The following is a 19,112-nucleotide window of genomic DNA, read 5'->3' as shown; positions in this document are numbered from 1 at the left end:
TGCGAGAATATACTGAATTTGATGAATTTGTGGAAGGACCCATAAAAACCACAAATGTTGATACAATTAACATGTTAAATAGTATTGTACACACTTTAGAATCTTTGTTTAATTTGGGATGTTGCAATATCTACCTCTGTATATACTTTACTGTCAACTAAAATAGAAATGTAAAAAGTGATTTCCCTGTTTATCCAATAATGAGCCGTCGACACTTAAACTTTGACCCGGATTAGTTTGATGGGCTTGTAACAGGGCAATGATATACATAATACAAATTATGATTATTTTACTGATTTCGAGACAAGCTCACTAAGTTTGGGGATATTGATTTTACCCCAGCTGTTCTATGTTAGTATTATTGTTCTTTCTTCTTCTTCTACATGTACTGCCGTTAACTTAAAAATTGGCTGACACTTTTCTCAAAAACTATAAGTCATACATTTATAACATTATGAGGTATTAACAATGAGTGTTTGGAGGTGTGCACACAGGGGCTTGGCACGATTTTCCAAATGATGGTCCACATATATATGTATAATACATATATATATGGGCCATCATTTTGAAAATTGTGCCAAGGCCCTGTGGGTGTGCATGCAGTATTTTATTTCTTTATACAACATATTTTTTGGGTTGAAAACCTCCAATTTTGTGTATTTTGAGAAATGGCTATAAAATATATGCAGTTTAAATTGTCTAAGTGACTGCAAAATTGGCTTATAGTTATATGGAAGCAATTCCTTTAACATAAAAGACAGGTTTTTAGTACGACTTTTTGAGAAGTGTGACAGTTTTAGGGGTCAGAAATGTCATATTTTGGTGAACTTTGAGAAATCTAATGAGGATGTCCAATCTACTTCAACTCTTGCATTAATGTTATTTAGTGTTTTTATACATTTAATCGACCTTTTATATCCCCTCAATATTACCTTTCTGATGGCCACTGCAGCTGTTTATAAAACAAAGCTATTTGTGTTTATTTTTAGATGCCATTCCTATATATAGAATGGACCGGTGGGGCGGTGGTAGAGCAGCTTTAAATTTCGGACTGAAAGGTCCAGCGTTCAATTCCTCTAGGTAGCATTTTTTAATTTTTTTTTTACGTTATTTTTTGAAAAAAAAAATTTGAAAAAAAAATTAAATCAGTAGATTTTGCACTTTATATTGAAATAAGCTTCTGTTTACCATATAAATATTTTTTCACTAAATTGAAAATCTACAGGCCTTTTCTAACTGCATTTGACACTACCTAGCATTAGATAGATAAGTATACATATAGTGTCTTTAACATTGAAATAAATAATGTTGTATAAAAAATTAACAAATAACACATGTATGCCATGCCTTTTGTTGGATTTCAAATTGTCATTCTGTACCGATTCAAAAATGATTATTGATAATCATCTTTCTATAACGGGGTTTGGGGGGACTTTTTTGTAACATCATCCCGTTACAATCAGTGCTTGTTGTCATGGTTATTGCTGGATAATGATCATAGAGAAAGTGTGGTGAAAAAGAGGCTTGCTGCTAAATGTAAACTTTATTTATTTATTTTACAACAATTGTGAAACAAGTATCATCTTACATTAATCACGCTTGTTGGACTGGATTAAAGTGCACAAGGGGTGGGAGGAAACCGGAGAACCCGGGGAAAACCCACGTTTTTATGTCGGATCAGGGAATCAAACCCTGGCTGCCAACTGACAACCCATGTTGTATGTTCCTAGAAAGCAAGTTCATAAAGAACATCTACATGTACTTCTTTAATTTGTTATTGTTAATGAAATGTTGTAATAAAATGTGTATTGAATTGAATAATGTTTAAATACATAGAAATGTTACTTTAATTTATATAATTATGATTTCTTTGTTTTAGAGAAAATTAAGATTAAATATGTCTTATCAAATAAGCCAGATCGTGTTGTTTCTCAAAAACAGATGTGTCCATTCAAGTATGCCCTCTGTTGTGCATTCAATGTACCGTACATCAAACAGGGTTGTGTTTTCTAATATTGTGCATTTTGTATCAAATAAATGTGATTTTTATTCCTGTGTTATGCTGTCATTTATATCATTATACAGTTGATCTTTGTGTTACATGATTAGGTAAAGTTTGTGTTCTCACTCTAAGGTTTTTATGTACACAGCCACGGTACCAGAGTGGTTAAGGTGTCCCGACGCTTTATCACCAGCTCTCCACCTCTGGGTTGCAAGTTCGAAACCCACATGGGTCAGTTGCCAGGTACATAGGGCGGTGTGTTTTTTCTCGGGTATTCCTGCTTGCCTCCACCTCCAAAAAACCAGGCATGTTCTTAAATGACCCTGACTGTTAATAGGACGTTTAACTAAAAGGGTCAAAAATATTTTGTGTGAAAAGATTATCCTTGTCTGGATTCTGAATCAGACTAGTTATAAGGCTAAATCTCATTATGGAATAAGAACATTTTGTATGGCTCAATTCAAATATACGTAGACCAAACAAATGAGAACTAGTCAAATAGCAGATCCCCTTTATCATCCAATTTTGTTGGTATATACAGAGCAAAATCTCTGCAGCACAAAATCCCCAAAGCTCCAAATCTATGTTGTGCTAGATGTCATATACATGTATAGAGAAAAAATGTCTGTAGCTCAGAATCTCATTGGAGAAAAAATGGCTACAATTAGTAAGTCCCGTGTAGAGTCACATCCCATAGAGAGTAAAATCTATAATCAATAGCTTAGAATTGTAACGTGTGAAGAGTCGAAACCCTTAGAGTAAGATCTATAGCTCAAAAAAGTAACTCGTATGGAATCATATTTCATACAAAGTGAAATTTATAGCTCAAAAAAGTAACTCGTATGAAATCATATTTCATACAAAGTGAAATTTATAGCTCAAAAAAGTAACTCGTATGAAATCATATTTCATACAAAGTAAAATCTATAGCTCAAAAAAGTAACTCGTATGGAATCATATTCAGACAAAGTAAAATCTATAGCTCAAAAAAGTAACTCGTATGGAATCATATTTCATACAAAGTAAAATCTATAGCTCAAAAAAGTAACTCGTATGGAATCATATTTCATACAAAGTTAAATCTATAGCTCAAAAAAGTAACTCGTATGGAATCATATTTCATACAAAGTAAAATCTATAGTTCAAAAAAGTAACTCGTATGGAATCATATTTCATACAAAGTAAAATCTATAGCTCAAAAAAGTAACTTGTATGGAATCATATTTCAGACAAAGTAAAATCTATAGCTCAAAAAAGTAACTCGTATGGAATCATATTTCATACAAAGTAAAATCTATAGCTCAAAAAAGTAACTCGTATGGAATCATATTTCATACAAAGTAAAATCTATAGCTCAAAAAAGTAACTTGTATGGAATCATATTTCAGACAAAGTAAAATCTATAGCTCAAAAAAGTAACTTGTATGGAATCATATTTCATGCAAAGTAAAATCTATAGCTCAAAAAAGTAACTCGTATGGAATCATATTTCATACAAAGTAAAATCTATAGCTCAAAAAAGTAACTCGTATGGAATCATATTTCATACAGAGTAAAATCTATAGCTCAAAAAAGTAACTTGTATGGAATCATATTTCATACAAAGTAAAATCTATAGCTCAAAAAAGTAACTTGTATGGAATCATATTTCAGACAAAGTAAGATCTATAGTTCAAAAAAGTAACTTGTATGGAATCATATTTCAGACAAAGTAAAATCTATAGCTCAAAAAAGTAACTTGTATGGAATCATATTTCATACAAAGTAAGATCTATAGTTCAAAAAAGTAACTCGTATGGAATCCTATTCCATACAGAGTAAAATCTATAGCTCAAAAAAGTAACTTGTATGGAATCATATTTCAGACAAAGTAAAATCTATAGCTCAAAAAAGTAACTTGTATGGAATCATATTTCATACAAAGTAAGATCTATAGCTCAAAAAAGTAACTCGTATGGAATCCTATTCCATACAGAGTAAAATCTATAGCTCAAAATATTAACTCATATGGAGTCAAATTCTATACAGAGTATAATCTATAGCTCAAAATATTAACTCATAACTATACCTCCCTTAGGCCAGACATTGTGGTGTGGTCTAAGGGAGAGAGGAAGCTACTACTAGTAGAGCTGGCCGTGCCATGGGAAGAGAGATGTGCAGGCAAACGAGAGGAAGCATGCCAAGGACCTGTTGGCTGAGTGTTGGGAGCATGCAGGTATAGCAAACGTTGAACTTCCCTGTGGAGGTTGGGTGCAGGGGCTTTCCTGAACAGTCGGTATAAAGGATGCTCGCACACATCCAGGGAGTGTTCCGAGCTAGGGACAAAGGATGGATTCGGCTGACGACTCCAACGGATCAGCAGTGCCACACACCATCAATGGCATCCGTATTATGTAAGTGTGGAATCAAATTCTGTAAGAACAAAATCTCTGTATCTCAAATTCTCAGCAGGACAAAGTCTATAGCTCCTAGTAGTTAATATCATGTGCCATTAGACTCAGATCTCTATATAGAGAGAGCTGTAGCTCCTAGTAGTTAATATCATGTGCCATTAGACTCAGATCTCTATATAGAGAGAGCAATAGCTCCTAGTAGTTAATATCATGTGCCGTTAGACTCAGATCTCTATATAGAGAGAGCAATAGCTCCTAGTAGTTAATATCATGTGCCGTTAGACTCAGATCTCTATATAGAGAGAGCAATAGCTCCTAGTAGTTAATATCATGTGCCGTTAGACTCAGATCTCTATATAGAGAGAGCAATAGCTCCTAGTAGTTAATATCATGTGCCATTAGACTCAGATCTCTATATAGAGAGATCAAACTATCTGTAGCTCCAAATCTCTACAGAATCTAGCCTGCCAAAAATATCTAGCGATAAATCTTTCTAGCTCCAAATTTCAACAGAGTAAAACCTTTTGCTCCAAATAATGAATCTCATGTTGTCAAATCTTGTCTATAGCTACATCGCGGCAGTGCGAAATCTATAGCTTCAAATAGCAAATCTCATGTGGAGTTATGTCCCATATCCTGATCTCTGTAGCTTAAAATCTCAGTAGAGTAAAGTCTACAGATCCAAACAGTAGATCGCATATAGAGACAATTTTTATCTAGAGAACTCTTCGTAGCACAAAATATCTAGCTCCAAATAGTAAATCCTGTGTATAGTCAAAATCTCATCAATAGCATTTGCAGCCCAATATTTCAGCTGAGCAAAAACCTCTAGAGCTCTAAATAGTGAATTCCTTAAAGAGTCGTATATAATTTATAGCAAACTTTCTTCTGATCCAAATCTCAGAATCCCTGTAGAGCTCGAACTGAATATTTTGTCGCCAGATCTCCTGTATTGCCAAAGAACTATAAAGAGCAAAATATATTGTAAAGGCAAGTCTCTGAAGCTCAAACTATTGAGTCAAATCTCTGAAGCTCAAACTATGGAATCAAGTCTCTCTAGCTCAAACTATGGAATCAAGTCTCTCTAGCTCAAACTGTGGAGATAAGTCTCTCTAGCTCAAACTATGGAGACAAGTCTCTCTAGCTCAAACTATGGAGACAAGTCTCTCTAGCTCAAACTATGGAGACAAGTCTAGCTCAAACTATGGAATCAAGTCTGTAGCTCAACCTATGGAGTCAAATCTCTGGCTCAAACTTAAGAGTCAAATCTATGTGGCTCAAACTAAAGAGTCAAATCTCTGTAGCTCAAACTATGGAGTCAAGTCTGTAGCTCAAACTAAGGAGTCAAATTTCTGTAGCTCAAACTGTGGAATCAAGTCTCTGTAGCTCAAACTATGGAGATAAGTCTCTCTAGCTCAAACTATGGAGACAAGTCTCTCTAGCTCAAACTATGGAGATAAGTCTCTCTAGCTCAAACTGGAGACAAGTCTCTCTAGCTCAAACTATGGAGTCCAGTCTCTCTAGCTCAAACTAAGGAGTCAAATCTCTGTAGCTCAAACTAAGGAGTCAAATCTCTGTAGCTCAAACTATGGAGTCAAATCTCTGTAGCTCAAACTATTGAGTCAAGTCTCTGAAGCTCAAGCTATGGAGTCAAGTCTAGCTCAACTATGGAGTCAAGTCTCTAGCTCAAACTATGGAGTCAAATCTCTGTAGCTCAAACTATTGAGTCAAATCTCTGTAGCTCAAACTATTGAGTCAAGTATCTCTAGCTCAAACTATGGTGTCGAGTCTCTGAAGCTCAAACTATTGAGTCAAGTCTATGTAGCTCAAACTATGGAGTCAAATCATTGTAGCTCAAACTATGGAGTCAAATCTCTTTGGCTCAAACTAAAGAGTCAAATCTCTCTAGCTCAAACTATGGAGTCAAGTCTCTCTAGCTCAAACTATGGAGTCCAGTCTCTCTAGCTCAAACTATGGAGTCCAGTCTGTAGCTCAAACTATGGAATCAAGTCTGTAGCTCAAACTATGGAGTCAAGTCTCTGTAGCTCAAACTATGGAGTCCAGTCTGTAGCTCAAACTATGGAGTCCAGTCTCTGTAGCTCAAACTATGGAGTCAAATCTCTGTAGCTCAAACTATGGAGTCAAGTCTCTAGCTCAAACTGTGGAATCAAGTCTCTCTAGCTCAAACTAAGGAGTCAAATCTCTGTAGCTCAAACTAAGGAGTCAAATCTCTGTAGCTCAAACTATTGAGTCAAATCTCTGTAGCTCAAACTATGGAGTCAAATCTCTGTAGCTCAAACTATGGAGTCAAGTCTCTAGCTCAAACTGTGGAATCAAGTCTCTCTAGCTCAAACTAAGGAGTCAAATCTCTGTAGCTCAAACTATGGAGTCAAATCTCTGTAGCTCAAACTATGGAGTTAAGTCTGTAGCTCAAACTATGGAGTCAAGTCTCTGTAGCTCAAACTATGGAGTCAAGTCTAGCTCAAACTATGGAGTCAAATCTAGCTCAAACTATGGAGACAAGTCTCTGTAGCTCAAACTAAAGAGTCAAATCTCTGTAGCTCAAACTATGGAGTCAAATCTCTGTAGCTCAAACTATGGAGTTAAGTCTGTAGCTCAAACTATGGAGTCAAGTCTCTGTAGCTCAAACTATGGAGTCAAGTCTAGCTCAAACTATGGAGTCAAATCTAGCTCAAACTATGGAGACAAGTCTCTGTAGCTCAAACTAAAGAGTCAAATCTCTGTAGCTCAAACTATGGAGTCAAGTCTAGCTCAAACTATGGAGTCAAGTCTCTAGCTCAAACTATGGAGTCAAATATCTGTAGAAAAAATCGCTCTTAGAGTCAAATCTTGCATAAATCCAGATAGTTTATACAGTTATATATTGTATAGAACTGGATGTCCGGTTATATAATTATCATTAAACTGGATTTCTCGTATAGCTTAATTTCTAGGGCTAGATATATATCGCGTGCAAAAATTTCTTGAGGCATGTCAAAATTGTATAACAAATCTTGCAGAATCAGATGTACAAAAAAAATGTAGCTAGAGTTCCAGAAAAAAATGAAATCTGACAGATATGTCATCTGCTTTGTCTCGTCGTAGCTTTGTGCTCTTTCTTATGTGTTTGCTTGTTTACGATATTGGGACTCCTAAGGTATACAGAACCTACACTTGCCATTCATGGTGAAGTGTCAAGCTGAAACATATTCAACATTTCCATCAGACGATTTCTCATATCTGAGAATCCCAAAACTTCTCCTGGTCCGAGTTTGATGGGTGGGCGTAACAAATCGCGGGAGGAAAGGTCAAATGTCCTCAGTTGTAGTAGAATATAAGAGTTTCAAACAATACAATATGACTCAACAGAATCCATCATTCCATCGCGCTATAATGACATGTTTACTCCTAACCTCAAAAATGTTTACCTGTATATGCCAGGGAAGCGGGAGACATACATTCCTTCAATTTGCTTGTTTCTTTTTCAACATCGTCGATCGACCATGACAGTTATCCAGTGAACCCATCCATTAAATATTTTATAGTTTAATAACCTTGTGTTTAATTGGCTTTGTCAGTCAAAAACTGTGGTGTCATAATTTATGGGCTACAAAATGACTTCATCTGTCGCCAAATTTTGACTTCAAAACCTGTCATAATGGAAGTTTTATGAGTTATGTGATAAAATATAATTACATGTGTTTTAAGTTTTCATTTCAAACGATAGTGTACGAGACTCGTTTCGAAGCCACAGTTTTTGCTCATCAAAGCTCGAACTAATAAAAAGTATTTAACACGTTTCATAAAATCTCATGAAATTAAAACATTTTAAGATCATGTATAACCAACTCATTTTGCTCCAGTGTTGGCCCTCGTGGGAGCACTGCGTCGGGTTGTTAAATTGACATACCCCCATATTGAACATCTGCTATCCGAAATATATAACATATCCCAAAGCAGGTTGTTATTGTTGATCGCCAATAAAAAGATAAATACAATATGTGTTGTTTGTATGTGTGTTTGTGTTTACGGCCCATCGACAACTATGGTCATTTAGGGCCAAACAATATACTATCGTTTTTATTTTTTACGTTAAAATCAGATAAAATTGGTCATTTTTAAAAGCATTCGTATACGAATAGATTATGTGAACTTTGTGATATATATAGAACGTCAAAGAGAGCAAGGTAAAAGACATCAAAGTCTATAGAATAGATCGATTTCTTTCGAGTAGCTAAACATTGTTTTCGAATCCACGGAACTGGATAGTATCCGGGACTCGAAAAGTATTTATCATGAATATGCTTTAAAGAAATCGGAACGTACATTAGATATCAAAAATTGTTTCACTGTGAATTGAACGTCACATGCATGACATATTGGTGGATATTCCCGTTTTAAAAGGAGCGAATGGGTTGTCGTGTGGCACCGATCGAAGTGATCGGACTAGGGTAACCCATGCCCACCAACGTGGTTTTGTCGCCGGGTTCTCCGCTTTCCTTACACAGAAAGACCTCGCGCGCGTCCATCTGAGCGAGTATCAAGAGTGATTAATGTTGTTTCGCAATTGTTGAAGAATATATAAAACTTACAAATTGAATATTAATATCCTCTGACTTCAATTTTCTCTTAAAATAGTGTAATACCGATAATGGTCTTCTTTAAATTTCGTTGATATGGGTGGCCTTTTTTTCATCTGATTATGAACGATTCAAATGTTAAATAGGTAATACCAGAGACCTATATACTAGTATATAGGTCTCTGGTAATACTATGGCGCGGGAAGGATGTCATAATTAAAAAATTATTTCTGCCAAGGCAATATTCGATTTATGCCTAGGCAAAAATCGAATTTTACCTAGGCTGAATTATCGAATTTTGCCTAGACAATATTATTTTTGCCTAGGCAAAATGACATCCTTCCCGCCCCATATTATACATGTATCTATATATGTCTCTGATACATGTAACTATATTCATTTTAAATTTCTACATTATTTCGCTCAATGGCTTATTCGAGTCCCTGCTTCGGAGTCCGAAGTAAAGAAATAGTTTATAAATTGTTTTAAGATACTTTACATGTGCACACGTATAAAATACGCGGGAAAGATTTTACCGAATTTTGCTTTAAGAGTTACTTCCCCTGTAAGAAATCTTTTCATCGTATACAATTATTGCAATGGCTGCTGTACGCGAAATTGCCGATGTGAAATCATTTGAAGAAGTTTTAAACAGTTCGGGAAGGTTTGTTATTTTAATACACCCTTCCAAATCCACGTATTGGATTTGTTTTTACAAACCCGTGCATACAAAATATGTCTTAATTCCTGTCAAAACTCTATACGAATAACATTGCGTCATAGTTCATACAAAAAAGGGTCATGACCATATTCCTTCAAATCATGGTCGCGTATTCATCATCAGATTATCATTGTTTGTATTCGTTGGAAGCTTAAGTTACCATTCATCTGGTTTTTTTCCGCTGCTGAGTAACTTATACAGGAGACGTCTGTCATAAAAATCTAATTAATCTACCAGTATAATCTACTAAAATGAACTATACAAAGATAATACGTATATTTTTATTCCAAAAGATTGACCGAAAGATAAACTATCATGCTACATAGTACAGTGTATATAAACCATTAGATATGCCTTTGTAAAAGGAACGGGTCGGTGTGGCTTGTAAACACTATAATGTTAAATACGATCCCTATCACTCAGCTGATCCACAGGTACTTGTGGACATGATTATGATATTTCTAATTCAAATGTTTCATTATAGACGAGTAAATTATTGTATTACAATCGCATGCTTAATTTGAAAAAAAAATATTGTACCTCTGCCTTATAAATTTCTTGCCCCAAGTACCTGCATGTGATCGAGTAGGGTTCTTTAGCTCCGGAGGTAATATATATATAAAGTCATGGCTTATTACATGGGAGACCCTGGTTCCATTCGCGTCGGGACAGTCGGTAGGAATGAGTTTCTCTGTTCTTTCACACCTATAATCATTGAAATGTTTCATTGCATTGACTGGCTCATATATATATACATATGCTAAGTATCATGACATGTTTCAATTCTGAAAAGCAGACCTTAAATCTTTATTTTATTATTAGATCACAAATATAAGGACATCTGTAGGACATTGTTAAAGATTGCCCAAATCTTGCTAATATGAGTCCTGTGTAGCAGAAAAGAAAGAGTAAGGCTTCCAGTGATGATCAAACCTGCGATCCTCTGCTTGCTAGGCTGCCACTCTACCGACTGAGAAAGGGAACTTAAAATTCCCTCTAGCACAAAGCTAGATGACCATATATATCTTTATGTACATCATTTACAATTAAAACCTACCAAACTTCACCCCACCCCATATATGTTCACCCTAGAAAACACCACATGAACCCAAGTTCTATCTTCATTGAAGCATTAATTTGATATCTCCATTATCTGTCACTTGGACTGGTCAACAACTGTAAAAGGAAAGCATGTGTATGGTGTGCCTCAAACGGGATAACAATAAATTAATAACAAAAAACTTATTATATTTATTCTATTTATTATAGCCAACTGGTGGTAGCACATTTCTCAGCCGCATGGGCCCCCCAATGTCAACAAATGAACGAGGTCTTGGAAGAGCTAAGTAAAGATACACAAATAGCCAAGTGTCACTTCCTAAAGGTATATTGTTATTTGTAATTTGCCTCATTCTTAGTATGTAAATAATATTTGATTTTTAAGATCCAATCAATTAATTTTCTAATTAATTTGAAGGTTGATTACACCGGTACATGTACAAGTGAGTTATAATGAGAAAGTCTGACTTGAATTGGCTGTACAAGCTATATGGACTAATAAAACAGATCTACACTTGTAGAGTAAACACATTTTGGAATCAAAAGTTTTGTTGATACTTTTAGAGAGATAAAAAAAAAAGAATTGTTGATAAAAATTAAGGAAGGGATTTTGATTAGGTTGGGTTTGCAGTAAGTGAGTTGATGAATTGGTGGTAAATGTTTTACTGAAGTTTAACCAATGTTTTTTTAGTTAGAAGCAGAGGACCTTCCAGAGCTGTCAGAAAAATATGAAATAGCGGCTGTACCTACATTTATATTTTTCAAGGTAAAAAATAATGACAATTGATTGAAACCCATATCAGTTTAAATTTCTATTTTATATCCAAATTGACATCACCTCTCTTCTTCCCCTGAAATCAATTCATATCAAAATTTTACACTAAAATTAAAACATGTGATCTCTTTGCAAGGATAAACTATACTCGTTAATATAATGTTGCAGAGCTGACTGGACTGAAAGGCAGTGGCCTGGTAGCTCAAAGGGCTAGATTATCTCTCTAAGGTTCGGAGATTACAAATTTGAGTCCCGTTCTGGTCGCTGCATTTTACCTCCTGGAACATTTATGTCTAACAATACGCTCTGTGTTTTCAAGACATGGAGTGAATTTGTAACAGAACAATGAATATTCATTTGATCTTAATTTTACTAAACATGCAGATTACTGAGTTTACTGTAGGATACATATATAATGTAAAATAACCATAAATGTTTTGTTATTGTCACAATGTTGATGAGATTCAATCTCATTCGTGTGAAGATTTAGAATTACCTGATTTACAGAAGATGTTGACCCATTTAATCAATTAGGCCAAGTTCACCTGTAGAAACAGGGACCATAGTTAAAGAGTATCGGGCCCTCTAGAAACGGGTCAGTTTACGGTTTGAAATGGATACAAAATAGATGTGTAAGGTAACAATTACATGCGTGGAGGTTCGAGTGGATTTGGTTGTACAAGCGTGACGGTAGCCATCTAATGGTGGCGGGCCGCAACACTAAAACCACTGCATTTACACAGTACTGAAGTTTTGTTTTTAGTGATCAAAGTTAAAAAAAAATGCTGACAGGGGACAAGTTTTGCAGTTCCTATGATAAATGTATATACATACTGCGTTTTTATTTCAGAACAAGTCAAAGTTGGACCGGCTTGATGGAGCTAATGCAGCAGAGTTAACTAAGAAAGTGAAAACATTATCATCATTATCAAATGTCCCCGTACCAACCCAACAACCTATCAAAAAACAGGTAATAATGTAAAAACATTATCATCATTACCAAATGTCACTGTACCTACCCAACAACTTATCAAAAAACAGGTAATAATGTAAAAACATTATCATCATTACCAAATGTCCCGTTACCTACCCAACAACCTGTCAAAAAACAGGTAATAATGTAAAAACATTATCATCATTACCAAATGTCACTGTACCTACCCAACAACTTATCAAAAAACAAGTAATAATGTAAAAACATTATCATTATCATAATCAAATGTCAATATTTCAATGCATTTATATCTTAACTTGATTACAATGTATTCAACATGTGGTACATTAATGTACATCACATTACAATGTATATATATGGTACATTAATGTACATCACATTACAATGTATATATATATGGTACATTAATATACATCACATTACAATGTATATATATGGTACATTAATGTACATCACATTACAATGTATATATATATGGTACATTAATGTACATCACATTACAATGTATATATATATGGTACTTTAATGTACATCACATTACAATGTTTATATATATGGTACATTAATGTACATCACATTACAATGTATATATATATGGTACATTAATATACATCACATTACTATGTATATATATATGGTACATTAATATACATCACATTACAATGTATATATATGGTACATTAATGTACATCACATTACAATGTTTATATATGGTACATTAATGTACATCACATTACAATGTATATATATATGGTACATTAATAAACATCACATTACAATGTATATATATGGTACATTAATGTACATCACATTACAATGTATATATATGGTACATTAATGTACATCACATTACAATGTATATATATATGGTACATTAATGTACATCACATTACAATGTTTATATATGGTACATTAATAAACATCACATTACAATGTATATATATGGTACATTAATGTACATCACATTACAATGTATATATATATATGGTACATTAATGTACATCACATTACAATGTATATATATATGGTACATTAATGTACATCACATTACAATGTTTATATATGGTACATTAATAAACATCAAATTACAATGTATATATATGGTACATTAATGTACATCACATTACAATGTATATATATGGTACATTAATGTACATCACATTACAATGTATATATATGGTACATTAATGTACATCACATTACAATGTATATATATGGTACATTAATGTACATCACATTACAATGTATATATATGGTACATTAATGTACATCACATTACAATGTATATATATGGTACATTAATAAACATCACATTACAATGTATATATATATGGTACATTAATGTACATCACATTACAATGTATATATATATGGTACATTAATGTACATCACATTACAATGTATATATATATGGTACATTAATATACATCACATTAAAATGTATGGTACATTAATATACATCACATTACAATGTATATATATATGGTACATTAATGTACATCACATTACAATGTATATATATGGCACTTTAATGTACATCACATTACAATGTATATATATATGGTACTTTAATGTACATCACATTACAATGTATATATATATGGTACATTAATGTATATATATCATGTTACAATGTATATATATGGTACATTAATGTACATCACATTACAATGTATATATATATGGTACATTAATGTACATCATATTACAACATATGGTACAATAGATTGTATGAGAAGGCTGTATACAGTTGTTTTTGGATTTGTAGGACATCAATGAGAGACTGAAGATGTTGGTTAACTCGGCTCCTGTGATGGTCTTCATGAAAGGTGTACCAGAAGAGCCCAAATGTGGTAGGTCTGAGATTATCTGTAATCTTAAGAAACGTTTCTTTAAATTTTTATATTAGATATATCTTAAAAGAGTTAGGTAAAAAAAAAATATTTAAAAAATACAAATATAAGTATCACAGTGCATGTGGGGTAATCATTAATTTTTTTTTTTTTGTTTGTTTGTTTGTTTGTTGAAAATTAGATAAGAAGCTCATGAAAGGTAAACGATTAGGGTCAGTAACATATAAACTATATGAAACATTTATTTTAGAGTTAGTGTATAAACTGGAGAAGGTGAAAAGAAAGGACATATATGACAGTCACAGAGAGACCAACAAAAAATCATGATTGCTAATGTACAAGTTTAATAAGCAATTAATTTCTATGAAAACTTCCTAGGGTGGTGCATAATTATGTATTCAAATTGGATTTAAAACAATTACTGGTTGTGATATATGAAAGTCTATTCATGTGAAATTATTTGACTTAATTTATGAACATTTACACAAATAAGCCCTCGATCTCCAAACTTTATAAACATTTACACAAATAATTATAAGCTGTCTCCAAACTTTTTAAACATTTACACAACCTCAAAGGAAGGGGGCTTATTTGAGGATATATACAGTACTGTTCAAAACATTGAAAAGATAATTGATATAAACAAAGAAATTTTGTATTACAAATAGGATCCATTCCTTCCAGACCTTCATCCATGGAATATGATTTGTTACATACACGAACTTCATTTATGGAATAGAATTTGCCTCATATGTGAACTGTAAGAAGTTGCCCCATAGGACCAATTGGAAACCTTAAAACATGTTACATTGACAAAATTACAACATGTTCTAAATGTTGGTGATATCTTACAGTTAAATAAAAACACTTACCACCATGTATATGTAAGATATGATTGTGTGAATCTTATACATGTAGTATTATAATTGCTGTGTGTTAATTCACTATTCCAGGATTCAGTCGACAGCTAATGCAAATTCTGAATGAGCGGAATGTTAAATTTAGTTCGTTTAACATCCTTGAGGATGAGGAAGTGCGGCAAGGTAAGTCATGCATACAGTAGTTGGTTGTCATAGAGACACATCTTTGTAGATGTATGACAAGGTCAGTCATACATACAGTAGTTGGTTGTCATAGAGATACGTCTTTGTAGATGTATGACAAGGTCAGTCATACATACAGTAGTTGTAGAGATACGTTAATTCTTCATAGATATATGACATTATTACTGGTATTCATTCTGTTGAAAAAAATAATTTAGATTTGAATGGTACTGTTACAGTAAAAGTTCAAAAATATGAATTTAAATATAACAATATACCTTTAAAATGCTGTTTCTATGTCATACACCACGTGTGTATTGTTACACTATTGTATTGTTTTATGAGTCATCGACAGCTTGGGTCATTTAGGGCCAACATATATACCAGCAAGGCTTTTTCTTGGGGCCTTTTTGGGACCGTTAATGGGCCCAATTGCCAATTGAAATTATTTCATATTGAAGCCAAATTTCCAAATTTTCAGTTTAAAAAAAATCTTTCCCCATTTATCAGTTTCCTTCCCAAAATGAGACATAAAGGCCCTTTCCCAAAACAGAGAGAAAAAGCCCTGACCAGGTAGTCTTTGTATAATGTTAATGTACCTTACAGTATAAGTTCTTTGAGAGTAGGTACTTTTAGGTTGTTTACGTAGTGTTGATGTATCCCACTCTCTTTTCAGGTTTAAAGAAGTTTTCTAACTGGCCGACATACCCACAGCTCTATGCCAATGGAGATCTACTCGGAGGACTTGATATTATCAAGGAACTCATTGAGTCGGGCGAGTTCGAGTCTCAACTTCCAGAACAAGTAAAACTTGAAGACAGGTAGAGTCATATATCTCTCTATAAATGTGGGTTAACAAAGGTAGAGTCATATATCTCTCTATAAATGTGGGTTAACAAAGGTAGAGTCATATATCTCTCTATAAATGTGGGTTAACAAATATAAGATCAACATGGAATCTTGATGGTTAAGATTGTCCGTGAATTTGTTGTTTGGCAAAGTCATCTGATGATGGCATATTTCAAATAACTGGAGATGCTGTCATTTTTAGCTCACCTAGTTCGAAGGACCAAGGTGAGCTTATGTCATACCATGGCCTCCGTTTTCCATCCGTCCATCAACAACTAAACAAAAACGACTTCTTCTTAACTACTGATTGGAATTAATCCAAATTTGACTGGAAACAGTTGTAAGTGGTGGGGATTCAAAAAGCTACACCAGCCACATAGCCTCAGGTCAGAACGAGGTGCATGGTTCAAGGCTCCCTACCTTTGGTGGTTTTTGTATTTCTTGAAGCTGAGAAATAGGCCAGTCTATGCTGTCATTGTTCAGGTTGCATCCTTTGGCAGGACACTTTACCCTAATTGCTCTGGATGGCATGTGACAGGCCTCCCATATGTTGTTCTTTGAGGTAGTCACCAACTACTACAAGGATACCACTTCTCAAAGTGACCCTGGCTGTTCATGAGACAATAAACTCAGCCAACAAACAATCAAAAGAGACTGTATATCAGGCTGTTAAATCAAACTGTTTTCATTATCATTATACCATGACCCATGTCATTTTGTATATCGTGTTCCCAAACCAAGACCACACCCCTGAGATTTTCTATATCGTGTACCATAACCATGACCACACCCCTGAGATTTTCTATACCGTGTCCTTCAGATTGAAGTCCCTGATCAACAAAGCTCCTGTGATGTTGTTTATGAAAGGTGATCGCCAGACTCCAAGATGTGGATTTAGTCGGCAGGTGACAGCGTTGCTAGTGGAAACAGGGTAGGTAACTCTTTAAGTTGTTTTTCCTTAGATATAAAGGAAATACATATTAAACCATGGTTAGGGTATATATATGTATATGTATTATAATTAAACTGCTAATTGCTAAATAAATTCACTTTCTTGCAGAATAATTGAAAATTATCTGTTAACTTTTCTCCTTTTCTCTAAATTCTATGGATGTCTCCAATCTTAATTAAACGTCCACTCATTGACTTGTTACTTGATGTTGGTTCTAATCACTGTTTTATTAAATTTTACAAACAAAAATGATTACCCCGTACCAATGTTTATGATTACAGAGTTCAGTACTCGTACCATTGTTTATGATTACAGAGTTCAGTACTCGTACCATTGTTTATGATTACAGAGTTCAGTACTCGTACCATTGTTTATGTTTACAGAGTTCAGTACTCGTACCATTGTTTATGATTACAGAGTTCAGTACTCGTACCATTGTTTATGTTTACAGAGTTCAGTACGAGACCTTTGATATACTGACCGATGATGAGGTGCGACAAGGATTAAAGAAATTCTCTAACTGGCCGACATATCCACAACTATACGTAAACGGGGAGTTAGTCGGTGGGCTTGATATCATCCAGGTACGTCTTTGTAGTCATAATTATACATTAACAGGGAGTTAGTCAGCGAGCTTGATATCATCCAGGTACGTCGTTGTCGTCATAATTATACATTAACAGGGAGTTAGTCGGCGATAACTATACATTAACGGGGAGTTAGTCGGCCGGCTTGATATCATCCAGGTACGTCTTTGTAGTCATAATTATAAATTAACGGGGAGTTAGTCGGCGATAACTATACATTAATGGGGAGTTAGTCGGCGGGCTTGATATCATCCAGGTACGTCTTCGTAGTCATAATTATACATTAATGGGGAGTTAGTCGGCGAGCTTGATATCATCCAGGTACGTCTTTGTAGTCATAATTATACATTAATGGGGAGTTAGTCGGCGAGCTTGATATCATCCAGATATGTCTTTGTAGTCATAATTATACATAAATGGGGAGTTAGTCAGCGATAACTATACATTAACGGGGAGTTAGTCGGGGCTTGATATCATCCAGGTACGTCTTTGTAGTCATAATTATACATTAATGGGGAGTTAGTCGGCGGGCTTGATATTATCCAGGTATGCTTTATAGTCATAATTATACATTAACATCGGTCCTCCAGGTAAAGGCTTAAATTAGTAGTCACAAATGTACATAAACCGGGGGACAAGTGGGCAGACTCGATATCATCTAGATATTATCTCCATTCCAGAATATATTGTACATGATATCAAATAAGTATTTTCGTATATGATATGAAATAAATATTGTACATTATATAAAGTAAAAATACTTCTGAATCATAGAAAATCCTGTATTAGTTATGTAAGCGAATCAATCCTGCAGGATAGTCTATATTGTGATTTCAAGATTTCATAAAAAAAATTGAAGTATAAAACCTTTTTCTCAAAAGTTATTTGAAGGTCTGTTTCAGATAATTTTCTTTTTGTATTTACAGCAATTAAAAGAATCGGGAGAACTGGAGAATATATTAAAGGAAGGACAATAGATTATTCATCATTAACAATGCAACTGCAGTGGTGTGACTGTGGACAGCTTGATCAAAACTCTCAAGTTGAGACGGTGCCGTGGGGGTGGGGAGGGGGGAGAGGTGGGATGGGGGTGGGTAGGGGGAGAGGTGGGATGGGGGTGGGGAGGGGAAAGGTGGGGTGGGGGTGGGCAGGTTGGGGTGCTGCTGGGAGGGGGGGGGGGGAGAAATTTGACATAGTTTGATACCTGTCTTTGTGTCTACTGTCCGTGTGAATCAGGGACTCTTTACTGCTGTCAGACAGTAGTTACAATAATCAGATCTGGTTTACATTTCAACTTTGTTTAAGGCTTTTCTCTCCAACTGCTTTTTTTCCCGAAGCCATTA

At 34.4% G+C, this 19,112-nt stretch overlaps 1 protein-coding gene across 1 annotated transcript; it reads left to right on the top strand.

Moving 5' to 3' along the window:
- The first annotated feature begins 9,553 nt into the window (after positions 1–9,553).
- LOC117338788 (glutaredoxin-3-like) lies at positions 9,554–18,831 on the top strand. Its single transcript, XM_033900134.1, has 10 exons — positions 9,554–9,639; positions 10,966–11,080; positions 11,447–11,521; positions 12,381–12,500; positions 14,254–14,338; positions 15,292–15,381; positions 16,058–16,202; positions 17,051–17,161; positions 17,634–17,766; positions 18,696–18,831. Exons 1-10 carry the CDS (start codon positions 9,575–9,577, stop codon positions 18,744–18,746), a joined length of 990 nt encoding a protein of 329 aa, XP_033756025.1. The 5' UTR covers positions 9,554–9,574; the 3' UTR covers positions 18,747–18,831.
- Positions 18,832–19,112: the final 281 nt, after the last annotated feature.

This window comes from Pecten maximus, chromosome 12 (genome assembly GCF_902652985.1).
Source record: "Pecten maximus chromosome 12, xPecMax1.1, whole genome shotgun sequence".
Lineage (NCBI taxonomy): Eukaryota > Metazoa > Mollusca > Bivalvia > Pectinida > Pectinidae > Pecten > Pecten maximus.
The sequence above is the reverse complement of the archived record's forward strand: the minus strand, read 5'-3'. Positions and strand labels throughout refer to the sequence as shown.

Excerpts from the sequence above, each read along its gene's own strand:
- LOC117338788 (XM_033900134.1), top strand. The coding sequence starts at position 9,575 with ATGGCTGCTGTACGCGAAATTGCCGATGTGAAATCATTTGAAGAAGTT. Across the intron at positions 11,522-12,380 it reads CTACATTTATATTTTTCAAG|AACAAGTCAAAGTTGGACCG; the intron begins GTAAAAAATAAT and ends TTTTTATTTCAG. Across the intron at positions 14,339-15,291 it reads ACCAGAAGAGCCCAAATGTG|GATTCAGTCGACAGCTAATG; the intron begins GTAGGTCTGAGA and ends TCACTATTCCAG.